A 14,419-nucleotide genomic window follows, 5' to 3' on the forward strand; every position below is an offset into this window, starting at 1 on the left:
TGGGCGTCCCCACTGGGGTGCCTGGCCAGTTGGGGTGAGGGGCTGAGGGCCGTTTTCAGGCTGGCGGGTGACTGAAGCTCCCAACCTCTCCTTTTTTTTCTTTTTTTTTATTCTGGGATTTATTTACCTCTATGGCTGTCACTGGAGCTGAGAGCCAGCTTTAGCTCTGAGGCTCTGCTCCAGCTCTGAGACCTCGGCTGCTGAAAACAGGTATCTGGGTTTGTTTGGGTTCTATAATTATAACACTGTTGCAGTCCTGCTCGCTCCAGGGCTGAAAGCAGGTTTCTGGGTTTATTTACCTTCTATAATTGCAACATTGTTTCTTAGACTGCAGCTCAGAGGCCGGCAGTGGCAGGCGGGGAACCTTGGCTTCCTCCATCACTGGAGCAAGCATGCCTCCTGTTCGCCTCAGCTGCCTGGCTGCCGGCCGCCATCTTGGTTGGCAGTTAATTTGCATATCGCTGATTAGCCAATGGGAAGGGTAGCGAAGTTACAGTTAATTACCATGTTTCTCTATTATTAGATAGGATAGGTTAATGGTTAATGAAGTCTTCAGGCATTTTTCCTGTGATTCAGTACTGAAGGATTATCTGGTATTAAGTAGGTGTTTCATTAAAAACTCAGTAAAATAGGGGATTCTTTCCCTTTCTCCACATGGGAGTTTGTGCTGTGAGATTCTTTCCTCTTCCCTATATGGGAGTCTGTACTTGTTCCTCAGTAAGTTTCCACCTTTGCTATACCAATAATAATAATAATAATAATAATAATAATAATAATAATAATTGAAATAAAATCATCTAAAGGCCTTTGTTAAAGATAAGTAGTTTGTTGTTTTTATTAACTTTTTTTTTCAAAGAGAGGAAAGGGGGAGGGAGAGAGATAGAAACATCAATGATGAGAGAGAATCATGGATCAGCTGCCTCCTGCACACAACCTGGGCATGTGTCCTAACTGGGAATTGAACCATGACCTCCTGGTTCATGGGTCAACTCTCAATCACTGAACCACATTGGCCGGATAGCAGTTATTATTTTGTTGCTACATAGGTCAAGTCTTTGAGTTTAGATTTTTGCCTCATAATCTAAATTGCCATTTTAGTTTTGCTAGTGCTAGAAACTTAAGCGGAAGTCTAATGAGTCCATTTTTTTCCCTACTAGGTAATCCAGATTTTTACCAAGACAGAGACCCCCTAAGGGTCTCTATAAGTCGAGAACAAAGTTTTCTTGGGGCTCCATTGGACTGTGATCCATTTGCTCATCCTGACCCGATTGCACAGGAAAACATCTGTGGTGATAACTCTAATGAAACAGGTGAGAGATAAAGAAATTGAAAGTGGAATTGCTGTGTACAAGATATTTATTGTAGTGTTATTTGTAATGAAAAATGGTAAATAATTCAGTGACTCTTGGGATTAGAATCATTATGGTCACCCATAGTATGCGATTCTGTGTATTGTTAAATGACGGGGGAAATCTGGGTTCATGCATTGAAAAGTATCTGATGGTAATCACCAAAATGTTGGTACAGGTTTACTATTTTTGGAGACTGGGTTCTATTTTATATGTTTACCTATAGATTAAAAAAAAAAAGTGTGTATTCTGTACAGAAAAAACTGAATGAGACAAGTAAAGTGTGTTTAAAGAATAAATAAGTTTGCTTTTCAATTGTTTCACTAAATAAATGCTAGTAGGAAGTATTTGAAGGTATGAGATTTTTATAGTTGGCAACCTGTACAAATTTTGTGTTTAAGCCTTTTCATAACAATTCACAGTTAATACTATTAAATATTATCTTTCAAAAATTCTATATGTAGCTTTCTAAATGAGCTATTTTGTTTTACTTCTAAATATTTGGAAAATAAAAAGGGTTACAAGAAAAAAAAATTAAATAACATAATTCTGCCACCCAAAGACAATCAGTGTTAAGTTTCTCACTTTTGTATTTATGTATGTAGGTAACAAGCTATTTTACATGTATATTATGCTTACTAACCATACAAAGCATAGTTCTAGTAATGCTTTATTAGTTCTAAAGCAACTTTTAAGCAGTTACTTTTTCTAACCAGATTTCTTTTTATTTTAGCTGTCACATATACTTGAGTAATTCTCCTATTTTCATCTACAGTAGAATGAGAGACCTCTTTTCTTTTTGAGGATTTATAGAAAAACTGACTTTAGCATCTTTTTTTAAAAAATTGGAGATTGAAATAACTGCAGAGGATATAATTTCCAATAAATTATATATAGTTTTTGACACATAAAGTAAAACTATTATATCATTATTTTAGATTTAGCTAAAGGAGACTATATTTCCTTTTTATTCTACCTGTTGATGCCCTCTAGCCAAAGACTACCAGGAATACACCTATAGTTGAACAAAGCTGCAGTTTTGACTTGTTATAGTCAAAGGTAGAAAGCCACCACAGGGAACAATGAGATGTCTCAGTAAGAGGGTATTTGAAAGGACTTACTGGGCCCTGGTCGGGTAGCTCAGTTGGCTCCCAACACATCAAGGTTTGTGGGTTTGATCCTTGGTCAGGGCACATATACAAGAATCAACCAACGAATGCATAAATAAGTGGAACCAACAAATCAGTGTTTCTCCTTTTAAATCAGTAAAATAAAAGAAGAAAGGACTTGGACTTCTAGGAGGTGATGTTGTGAAGGATTCAAGGAACTGGGCCCCTGTTTATTAGTATTGGATGTTATCAGGGAGCAGGGTAATTCTATTTTGGGGCACCTAAAAAATTCTTATTCAGCAGGTAGGAATAATGGGATGAAGCTAATTAAAGCTGTTACCTGGTAAAGAAGCGGTAGTCAGGCTTATTAGCCAGGATGAGATGCTTGGTAATATTTGTGGTCTGGACTAGATTCATGATTTTGTCTCTGTTCAGAGATGAGAGTAGGTGATCTGATTTTTGCCTTGATCCACCATGGTCACAGAATGGCCTGTCCTGATACTGGTGTTCTGTGGAATTGTTGTGTGTCACAGAACACCAGGGTCTAGCTGATAGATAGCGCCAGACCAGTTCCTGGCCCTTGGCTGCCTTTCTTCTTCTCATATGCATCCCCAGATTTGTATTGTTTCTATCTTAGAAGGGAGGGTTTTAGTTTTGTTACTTCTCCATTCCCTCCCTACCACTTTATTCAGTTCCTCATCACCTCACCTTTCTTTCTTAATAGCTTTGTAGGTGGTATTGCTAACTTCAAGCTCTGTACCCATTGCTTTTGTGGGAAGGCAGGAAATGGTGCTTTGCTTCTGAAGGAAAGCAAGAAATGTTGCCTTCCTCATAGCGTGGAAGATTGCTTGGTTTAAGGCTTTGCTTTCATCCCCCTTTTAGGGACCTCCTAATGGGTCCCTAGTCCCAGTGAACCGTTTCCAAACTAATGACAGTTATTTCTCTTCCAAATAATTTCAGGGACCTGTTCATTGAATTCTTCAATGTCTTAAATAACTGATCTTGTTCCTTTCTCAATTTTTATTTTTCACTTCTTACCACTATTCAGATGCTACCCTGTGCACTTATCTCTCCTCTTGGGTAATCTTCTTGGTATGTTATAGGGCTCAGGGCCCTCTTCCAAAGGGTTTTATTCATAGAAAAACAATGACAACTACAGTTTTCAGGGGGAAAAAGTATATTGTGCTGACTAGTAAATGTTTGAATAATAAAATGAATTTTTTTTCCTGTTTGTTTTTTTAGTCTAAGATAAGGCAACTCTACGAAGCAAAAGATGAAAAAACATTTTTTAGGAAAGCAGGAAATGATGCCCTCTGGTGCTAAGAATTTGATTTGTCATAATCCAAATCTCCTTTCCTCCTTCCCCCTTACCCCCATTTCAGTCACGGTCAAAGAGGCTGTGGTTGAGAATCAGGCAGTATTAAGTTATGCTGTGGACAGAGAAGAACGTACATATCTGAGTGCAGCTGTGAGGCCAGATAATAAGGTTGGTAACGTCTTAGTGTGCACTACATTGTTAGAGCTGTTTGGCTTTATATTCTCTTTTGTTTAGTTCACAGAAGTTGTGAAATACTAAAGAGTCTGTTCTCTGAGATCTGCTCCTACTGAAGTGGATCAGTGATGAAAATAGCCAAATCTGAGCATCAAAAGACCTTTCAGTCTACTGATGCATGATCTCTATAGTTCTGAGAAGCAAAAGTATAAAGTCGTTTAAAACAATAAGTGCGCGCGTGCGTGTGTGAGTGTGTGAGTGTGTGTGTGTGTGTGTGTGTGTGTGTAAAGGTGACAGTGGATAACTGAGAACTTGCTGATGGATGAGTGAGATTGGGGGGTGGGACATGTATGTATGAAAGGCTGGTCAGGTCTGAGCAATGATGACAAGGTTTGACTACTGAACTTCACAATTATGAAAGTTTCTATACTTGATCTGAGCTCAGAATTGGTAACTGCTGATGTTTGGGTTTTTCTAGATTTTTACTTCCTACATTGTGTTCTAATGTTCCCTTTATTTTTAGGCTGAAACACAAGAGATTTATCATGAGCCATTATCTTCAATAACTATTTCTACTGGAAGCTTAAGTAATGAAAACACAGATTTGAGCTTTACAGATCCAGGTAATAATGTCAAAATGTCTGTAAATAAATTGAAAGACCAACACCAGTTCATTTGTAGTACAGTGGTGAGAGCAAGCATTGCTTTTCACATTGTGCTGAGAGGGATTTTTTTTTAATTACAAAAGTAAAGTTTTTATGTCTGATAGAATATTGGATAGTATGGCCCTAACTGGTTTGGCTCAGTGGATAGAGCGTTGGCCTGTGGACTGAAGGGTCCCAGGTTCGATTCCGGTCAAGGGCATGTACCTTGGTTGCAGGCACATCCCCAGTAGGGAGTGTGCAAGAGGCAACTGATCGATGTTTCTCTCTCATTGATGTTTCTAACTCTCTATCCCTCTTCCTTCCTCTCGGTAAAAAATCAATACAATATATTAAAAGGGGGGGGGGGTGGTTTCAAAAGAAAAAATATTGGATAGCATGATATTCTAAACATTATTGGAAATCACAGGCTTGCAGATTCTTGAGGATGCTCTGTGGATCCTCAACAGTACTTTGAAAAGTATCCACTAATGGTCACATTTTCCCATTCAGTGGGAAGCTATGTCAGCATATTTCTTGATTGCCCTGGTGCCTTATCAATGTTGCTATACCTCTCACCAAAATGTGTCTCTAATAAGTAACTGGCCATTAAATATTGTCATTAATCTCAATTATCAGAGTCATTTTCAGAGCATGTGGACCATGGGGAACAAGGATCTACCACTGGCAAAGAAGCAGCAGCAGCTATGTTAAGTTCTACAGTTCCTCCATCACAAGTTATTTATCAAAGGCAGGACTCTTGGGATGTTCTTAAACCTCTGTCCCCTGCAGTAGAAAAATTTATACCTGGTCAAGCACACATTCAGCAGCCGATACACAAGTACATAAATGAAGCAAATCTGATGACTGAAAAAACAGACTTGCAGGGTAAATTATCTTGAACAAATACTTTTATATAAACTGTAACTTTTAGCTTTTTATCCCTTTAGTTTTGGGTGGTGATTATTTGAGCTCCATGTTTTTATGGCCTGCTGCAGCACAGTTATGCCATGGACAGTGTTGAGGGCATTTCGTGAGAGCAGGGACTTGGAACCAGTTAGACTCACAGAAGAACAAGAGCTCAGCAGATCATCCTCAACCTTTGGAAAGTTAGCTGTAACAGCTTCAGGGCAGTATGTGTTGGTATTGAGAACAAGAATTCAGAAGTCAAACAGACGTGGATTCGACTCCTACTTTGACCATTTTACTAGCTGTGAGACCATGGGCAAGATACTCTTTCGTCTTCTATAAAAGAGGGGTATTGGAGATGAAATGGAATAATGAACATAAAGTACAATGTCTGGCCCATAGTAACACTCAGCTTTTCTGTTTTAATCATTGACCTGAAATGAGCTACGTCAGGATAACAGAGCTTATAGCAAAGCAGTGATCATAATGGCCTCTTACACCTAATTAACCTTAAATCACTTTGGGCCTGGCAGAAATGGAGACATATTTGTGAAAGATTTTGATCATTAAGAGTGTCCCCTTTTTTTATACACTGTAAGTAATAGAGGGCCTAATTTGAAAACCTCTGTTGGTAATGAAAAAAATGGAATTTTGTTGAATGGGATTTACCTAAAAATAAGTTTTATAAATATGTTCTTAGTACTATTTTTCTAGGCTTTATTTTAAAAATAAATTCATATTTTTTCCTAAAATTCCAACAGTTGAACTTGACTTTCCCGAATTGGAATACATTTTTCCAAGCTTGCATCGTCAGCTGTTTAAACCCTTAGAACCACAGCCAGATTTTGATTTGTCGTCATTATCCTCTGGGATTTCTCAAGAGAGCAGAGACTTTTACCAGGTATGTTAAAGTAGATGCATCATTTCACTGAATTGCCAAGAACAGTTTGTCAAATTTTCTTCTTTTAGAACAAAATAGTGGTTGTTAATCTTGCTTGCCAATTAGAATCATGTGGAAAGCTTTTAAGAATCCCAGTGCCCATATTGCACCCCAGGCCAGTTAAATCAGAATCTCTAGGAGTACTCATATATCAGGATTTCTTTTAATGCTCCCAAAGTGACTCTAATGTGGAACCAAGATTGAAAAAAGCTGCATTAGAATTGTAATTCAGCCTTAATTAAACAGTTCAGGTAAATATTATTTTGCGAATTTTAAAGTCTCTCCTACCTAGTAAAGGGGTTAAGACTCAAACCATGGTTTTTCTACTCCCACATCCTGACATCCTGGGCTGCTGTACATAATTCCTGCCTACCAGAAAATGATGTCAGCTCTGGCTGGTGTGGCTCAGTTGGCTGAGCGTCATCCCATGCACCAAGAGATGGCCAGTTCAATTCCCCACCAGGGCACATGCCCGAGTTGCAGGCTCAGTCCCCAGTAGGGGGTGTACAGGAGGCAGGCAATCAATGCTTCTCTCTCATCGATGTTTCTTTTCTCTCTAATATCAATAAAATACATATTTTTAAAAAATAGAAAAGAAAGTGATCTCATCATGTTCTAAACTCAGTCTGGTTAATTTGTAATTTGTTTCCAGATAATCTCGTTTTAAGTCTTTTTCATATTGACTAAAATGGAAGAATTGGGTTTGAATAAGCAAATTATTAGTGTGATAGTCAAGTGGCAGTTAAGGAAGAGTAATATCAAAGGAACATGATTACTGCCTCAACTTGTAATACATAATCAACACTTGAGCATTTCCCTGTCGTTTTTCATCAGAGCTCAGAGGCTTCATGTGAAAGCCACCATGCAGCTGTACCCCCCAAAAGAACAGCTTCTTTCACAGCACTGAGGAGGACCAGCCTGCCTTCTCCTCTTAACACAAGCCTGAGTCAGCAACCTGGCCCTAACCTGACTCGTGCTGCAGTTCTGAGTTTTGGCACAGAAAATATTGAGGGTATGTATGATTCAGCTACAAAAAGTTTAAAACCCAATATATTTTTGATTGTGTGCATTCATTTTTCTTGGAAATTGTGCCTAACAATTCCTGGTTTGTCTCCATTCCTATTCTCACATCTGTCCCCAGTGTTACAAGTTGTTTCTTTGTGTATTTGTTTAAATAACAGAGGTAATGTATGCTTACTTGGCAATTTTCAGAGTAATGAACTTGATAAAATAAAAAAGTTCTTGCTCAACTTCCCCACCTCAACACTTAGTCAACAGCTTATCCTCTGAAACTTTTTTTAAAATTAAATCTTTTTTTCTTTACATTTTTTTAAATTAAATTTTCATTGTTCTAATTATTACAGTTGTTCCTCTTTTTCCCCCTATAGCTCCCCTCCACCCGGTCCCAACCCCACCCTGTGGCCTTACCTCTTCCCCCCCACTGTCCTCATCCATAGGTGTACGACTTTTATCCAGTCTCTTCCTGCACCCCCCATACCCGTTTCCCCCCAAGAATTGTCAGTCCACTCCCTTTCTATGCCCCTGATTCTGTTATATTCACCAGTTTATTCTGTTCATCAGATTTTTTATTCACTTGATTTTTAGGTTCACTTGTTGATAGATATGTACTTGTTGTTTATAATTTTTATCTTTACTTTTTTCTTCTTCTTCCTCTTCTTAAAGAATACCTTTCAGCATTTCATGTAATACTGGTTTGGTGGTGATGAACTCCTTTAGCTTTTTCTTATCAGTGAAGTTCTTTATCTGACCTTCAATTCTGAATGATAGCTTTGCTGGGTAAAGTAATCTTGGTTGTAGGTTCTTGCTATTCATTACTTTGAATATTTCTTGCCACTCCCTTCTGGCCTGCATAGTTCCTGTTGAGAAATCAGCTGACAATCATATGGGTACTCCCTTGTAGGTAACTAACTGTTTTTCTCTTGCTGCTTTTAAGATTCTCTCTTTGTCTTTTGCTCTTGGCATTTTAATTATGATGTGTCTTGTGTGGTCCTCTTTGGATTCCTTTTGTTTGGGGTTCTCTGTGCTTCCTGGACTTGTAAGTCTATTTCTTTCACCAAGTAGGGGAAGTTTTCTGTCATTATTTCTTCAAATAGGTTTTCAATATCTTGCTCTCTCTCCTTCTGGCACCCCTATAATTCGAATGTAGTTTCGCTTGAAGTTGTCCTAGAGGCTCCTTACACTATCTTCATATTTTTGGATATTTTTCTTTTTGCTTTTCCGGTTGGGTGTTTTTTATTTCTTTGTATTTCAAATCTTTGACTTGATTCTTAAGATCCTCTGGTCTGCTATTGGGTCTCTGTATAATATTCTTTATTTCAGTCAGTGTATGCTTAATTTCTAGTTGGTCCTTTTCCATATCCTCGAGGGTCTCACTAGATTTATGGAGGGTCTCACGAAATTTATCGGCAGTTTCTAGAAAATTCTTGAAAAACCTTGTAAATGTGGTTTTGAACTCTATATCCAGTCATTTGCTTTCCTCCATTTCTGTCATTTGTGACCTGTTTCTTTGTCTCCTCATTTTTTATGTTTCCCTGTGTTGGTAGAGTGGCTTTCTGTGCTAGGTGTCCTATAGGGCCCAGTGACTCAGCCTCCCAATTACCTGAGGTGGACACTCTTGGTGCACCCCTTTGTGGGCTGTGTGCACAGTCTTGTTGTAGTTAAGCCTTCATTGTTGTTGGTATCACTGGGAGGAATTGACCTCCAGGCCAATTGGCTGTGAGAATCAGGAGTGTCTATGGTGGGATAACTTCAGTGCTAGAGACACCCTTCTGAGGCAAGACATGCTTCAGTGGGACTTTGGTGCTCAATTCAGAATGATAGCTTTGCTGGGTAAAGTAATCTTTGTTGTAGGTTCTTGCTATTCATTACTTTGAATATTTCTTGCCACTCCCTTCTGGCCTGCATAGTTTCTGTTGAGAGATCAGCTGACAATCATATGGGTACCCCTTGAGTGTGTCCCTTATGGATCTGAGGAGTTGTAATCTGGATGGTCCCACTCTGACCACTGGGTACACTGGCCCTTGGATCTCTAAGGAGGTGCTAATTTAGCCTCTGCCTGAGGCTACCCAGCAGGAGCTACGGTGAGATCTGCAGATTCTTCTTCTTTGTTTGGGATTTGGAGGTGCCCAGATGAGGCCCAGCTGTGAAGCAATGCAAGCTGCTGTGGGGCCTTGGGCATCTTAGGTAATTTTAGATTGCAAAGGGCCAGGCCATTCATATACAAAAGCTTCTGTGTACAATTTGGTGGGGCTGGGTCTCAGGGAATCAACAGGGAGGAGCAAACAACTATGGCTGATCCTCAGTCCTGCGCTAAGAGGCCCCGGGTCTCAGTGTCATGCAGTAATCGCTGCAGGCCCCTCTGAGAGAAAGCCGCCCTTGAGTTCTGCCTGCTGCCAGATAGTCCAGTTTCTCCCATAGGAGTCTGGGTCCCCAGAGACTCGCCTGGAACTAGAGTTCAGAGTGGGAGCGTATGTCTCCCTCCCAATTGAAAAAGACAAGTGCATCCTCAGTTGTCAGCCCTTCCCGTGAGTGCCTCTGTACCTCTGCACTTTACTTCCGCACCTCCTCTGAGTCTCAGTGTGCTTTTCTCTTTCCTTCTAGTTGTAGAATTTCCACTCAGCCAGCCTTCCTTTGGTTCTGGATGATGTCCGTTTTGTCTTTTAGTTGTATTTTTGAAGTGGCTGTGCGCAGCAGCAATTTCCAGTGTTTACCTATGCCGCCGTCTGGGTTTCTCCGAGACCGTCATCTTCCCCTTCTAAAACTTTTTGCACAAGTTTTATGTACACATAAATACATAAGATACACATGCACATTTTACCTGTTATAACAATATTAATATTTTGTTCTTTTATGAGGGAAAATTTGTGTCGAATAGTCATATTTTTAAAAAATATTAAAATAGGAGAAAATACATGGTGGTGTGAGCAGTAGAGTTATTTCAAAGTCACTGTGACCATCCTTTAGCTTTCTATTCATGTTTATTTATATCAACTTTCCTAAAATTATAGGAACTAACCTTTGCAATTTAGGCAAAGTATTAGGGACTATATCTCTACCCAAGTTTTATAACATGATGATTAACTGATCTCTTAAACTTTTTATTGTAGGATCTCAACAATCTTTTCATCAGCTTCTGCCAGAATTTTCTTCACAGGAGGGGATCCAGCATGCTGACCTACCAAGTATTTTTAGCATTGAAGCAAGAGATTCTTCCCAAGGCATGGAAAATCAGTACTCCTCCTCTGAACCGACTGAAATATTACAAAATAAGGGGGGAAATGTTCATTTCCAGCTCTCTGTAGGAAATTTGAAAAGTTCAGTCTTCAGTTCATCTGCTGAGGCTAATGTATTTCATCAATTAAATATACCACATAGCACTCCATGTGGTTCTACCTCTAGTGACTGCTCAGTGAAAGACCAATTAGAAGGCCAAAAAGAAGGACTGGGCTTTGAAGAACTATCAGAAAGAGGGGCTGATAAAGTGTTACACAGTCAAGGGCTCACTGAAGAGGATAAAAATGAAACCTGTGGAGTTTTAAGTGTAAATCCAGATGTACAGGAAATTGACTCACAATTATGTGTAAGAACAGTGGAGATGGGAACTTCAGTTCAGATACCACATACTATTCAGAATGAAAAGTATTTTGAGAATTCTATTAAAGCAGAAACTCCAAAAATCACACCAAACCTGTCTCAGCCATCACAATCAGAGTTGTTTTCCACTTCTGGATCATTTCTACAACAGAGCTCTATTCCAGTCTGGGTAAGTGAAGTCTGCATTGTATAAATGGCATTTAGAATGCTTTTCCAATATTTTTTTAAAACTAGTATTTGTGTTTTTATTTTGTTTAGTTAAGACCAAAAATGTACACACAAGCATTATATACTGAGTGGCCAGATTATTATGACCACCCCATCAGTACAATGAAGTGAATTAGTTATGCAAAGAATAATAAAACCTTGAGAGTATTTGCTTAGGAAGTTTTCAATATTCAGTATTTTTGGAAGTGTCAATGAAGTACTGATGGGGTGGTCATAATAATCTGGCCACTCAGTGTGTGTGTGTATGTATGCATGTTATAATTTAAGAGTAATTATTATTATTCAACAGAAATAATATTCAACAGAATATTCAACAAAATAATATTCAACAGAAAAAATTCAACAGCATACAAGTCCAAACCCAGGGGGACTTTTGAAACAAATTTCAAGAGAAACAACAAAGCTACTTGTTAATATACCTGATAACCAATTTTGTAATCATCAGAAATCTCCAAATTTGGAGATCTCTGAATTTTACTAGATTTTCCTTCCAATTCACATATCCCTTCTCAGCTTCACTGAGGAATGGTGGCTGGCCTTCAGCACTTTGTGTTCAACCCCATTGCACTGCATTGAGTTAATCCAGTGATTTTTCAACCTTTTCCATCTCATGGCACACATAATTACTAAAATTCTAAGGCACACCAAAAAAATTTTTTGTGGATCTGATAAAAAAAAAAAAAAATGGTATGATTTAGATTCACACCAAATGGCTGGTTGTGCATTGGCTGTCATTTATTTGACTCTCTGTAAGGGAAAAGAGGTCGGTGCCTGACTAGCCACTGTGCACCAGTTGAAAATTGCTGCAGTAATCTATTTTGTTTCAACTCATCACCTGACTATAGTATTGCTTGTCAACATCTAGACCAGACATGATTTGGCTTTTGGATTTTCTTTGTAAAGTCTTGTTCGTTGTTTAAAGGATGGTATTTCCCTTAAGAAATTAATCTGACAGCAGGGGCCTACATTTGGCTTCAACCCATTAGCGCTACTCCCTTTAGACAGGCTACCCTCTGGTTCCCCATTATCCTGTACTCATCAGCCTAGCCCTGTGATCCTATGGGTGTATAATCCTTGCAGAAGATATTTTCAAACAATTATCACATTATTGCAATTTTTTAAAAAATATATTTTATTGGTTTTTTACAAAGGGAGAGGGATAGAGCTAGAAACATTTATCAGCTGTGCCCGCAACCAAGGTACATGCCCTTGACTGGAATTGAACCCGGGACCCTTCAGTCTGCAGGCCAATGCTCTATCCACTGAGCCAAACCAGTCAGGGTCTCTCTCCAGTATTTCTTAAAAGTCGGGGTGCACTGCCATGTTGTGGTTCTTCCTCCAGAATGTACATTTTCACATATTGAATGTTTAAAGCTATTACTTTTGGACATGGTTTTTTTTCTTTATTAAGGTATTACATGTTTGGATATGGTTTTCTTTTTAATTTTACTGCACAGGAGACAGAGTCTGGCCATGGTATAATGGAAGAACCAGAACTTACGTTAGTAAGCACCAGTGACATCAGTATTGCTGAAATGGAATTTGCAAATTTATCCATAGAAGAAAAGAATGAGGCAAAAAGTTTTCAGGTAAATGTCATATTATACACTTGGGGAACAAAAAAGGTACTACTCTTTCACTTTTCTTTCCACAAGTCAGTTCTTTTTTCCATTAGAATTATTTGCAAATTAATGTCCTTCCCTGTATTGCAGTTTTTTGCAAGTGCAGGAGGTTTTCTGTGTTCAGAGCAGAAACTGACAGTTGACGGAAAATAGAAAAGCCTATCACCACCACCCCCTTGAACAGTTCTATATCGTGTAATAGTCCTAAATGTTTTTAGCTTTTACAAATTTGAGCCAAAACTGGTGCCACATGCCAGGGAAGACCTCAGATGCTCCTGAATACATGTATTTCTGATGCTATAGATTTCACTTAAGCTTGGCTTAGAATTGTTCCAAATCTGAGGCAAGATAGGTAAGGAAATCTGGAACTGAGATGGAGATAGAAAGTGCTGTTCTATTGCTTTAGACATTTATTCTGAAAATAAGACTATTTCAAGCACTATTAAATTCACATTCCCGCTTTTTTCAAAGCTCTTTGAAATATCTTCTGCAATGGCCAAGAAGCAAACCATTTGTTTCTTGCCTGGCTCATAATGAATTATAATTTAATAAGGGCTCCAGGTTATTTATATGCAAGTGTTTTTTGTGAACTGTTGCCAAATCAGAGGAAAAACTAGGGTAGGATGGGAAAGTAGGCTTGGCTTGGGGGGAAAGTTGGTCATTGTACAGCTGGGCAAATCAAGACTTTCCCTAGCCAGAGAAACTCAGTCCTAAAGCTGACAGGGTTTTTAGCTAAACTTTGCTTTCATCTATGACTTTCTTGCAATTAGGAGAGTGAATTTCTGCCTCTTGTACCAGAAACAGAAAACTCAAAGTATCCAGCAGCACCAGACCATTCTGTGGAGAAGCCAGCTGCAGTGTCTGCAGGTATGCCTTGAGCATCTGAAATGGGTCAGTGATCCAAAGGCTAGTGGGAGTTCCCTACACAAATTGAAGTTCCAAGTTTGCATGTTGCTCAATGAGGTGAAAATAGCTTCAACTTTTCTTTTCTACCAGAAACCCTCTCAAAGTTTACACCTGCTCCAGGAAGCTTACAAGAAGCATTTGCAAAGAGAAAAAAATCATTTATAGAGAGATCCTGCCAGAGACAGAAAGAAATAAGGAATAAAACACATGTTTTTAGAAATCCTGAAAACCAAGTGATTAAGGCAACACTTTCTATAGGTAAGTTCCCCAAAACATTTGTATTCATTTGAGAAAGGGAATCTGGCTTACCAAATTACTTGTTCTCTGCTCAGGTTCACATGTGAATGGCCTAAAAAGTCAAGTTAGAGTGTCACTTCCCGAAGACAGAAAGGCTGCACAGGCCCTCAAGCACCAAAGGACTCTAAGGTACGTATTTTATATGTGTGTGTATTAATAATGTTCACATTTCTTAAGTATCTGTCTTTGATTTCCACTTAAATTTCTTACAGGTTACACAATCAGTTACCTGAAGTAAAACGACAAAAGGAAGAGAAAGCAAAACAAGAAGCGTATGCCCAAAACAGAGCTAGAGCAAAGGAATTTCATAAG

At 38.8% G+C, this 14,419-nt stretch overlaps 1 protein-coding gene across 1 annotated transcript in view; it reads left to right on the plus strand.

Moving 5' to 3' along the window:
* The window catches only part of CEP295 (centrosomal protein 295), a 58,294-nt gene that overhangs the window by 43,676 nt on the left and 199 nt on the right, over window positions 1-14,419 (plus strand). The window contains exons 18-29 of the mRNA XM_081098744.1: window positions 1,158-1,310; window positions 3,841-3,944; window positions 4,474-4,573; window positions 5,231-5,479; window positions 6,262-6,401; window positions 7,275-7,452; window positions 10,568-11,223; window positions 12,740-12,871; window positions 13,675-13,771; window positions 13,901-14,068; window positions 14,143-14,236; window positions 14,320-14,419. Coding sequence (XP_080954870.1) covers window positions 1,158-1,310; window positions 3,841-3,944; window positions 4,474-4,573; window positions 5,231-5,479; window positions 6,262-6,401; window positions 7,275-7,452; window positions 10,568-11,223; window positions 12,740-12,871; window positions 13,675-13,771; window positions 13,901-14,068; window positions 14,143-14,236; window positions 14,320-14,419 — 2,171 coding nt within the window. The remainder of the gene's footprint in view (window positions 1-1,157; window positions 1,311-3,840; window positions 3,945-4,473; window positions 4,574-5,230; window positions 5,480-6,261; window positions 6,402-7,274; window positions 7,453-10,567; window positions 11,224-12,739; window positions 12,872-13,674; window positions 13,772-13,900; window positions 14,069-14,142; window positions 14,237-14,319) is intronic.

The sequence above is a fragment of the Myotis nattereri genome, assembly GCF_964212035.1.
Source record: "Myotis nattereri genome assembly, chromosome: 9".
Classification (NCBI taxonomy): domain Eukaryota; kingdom Metazoa; phylum Chordata; class Mammalia; order Chiroptera; family Vespertilionidae; genus Myotis; species Myotis nattereri.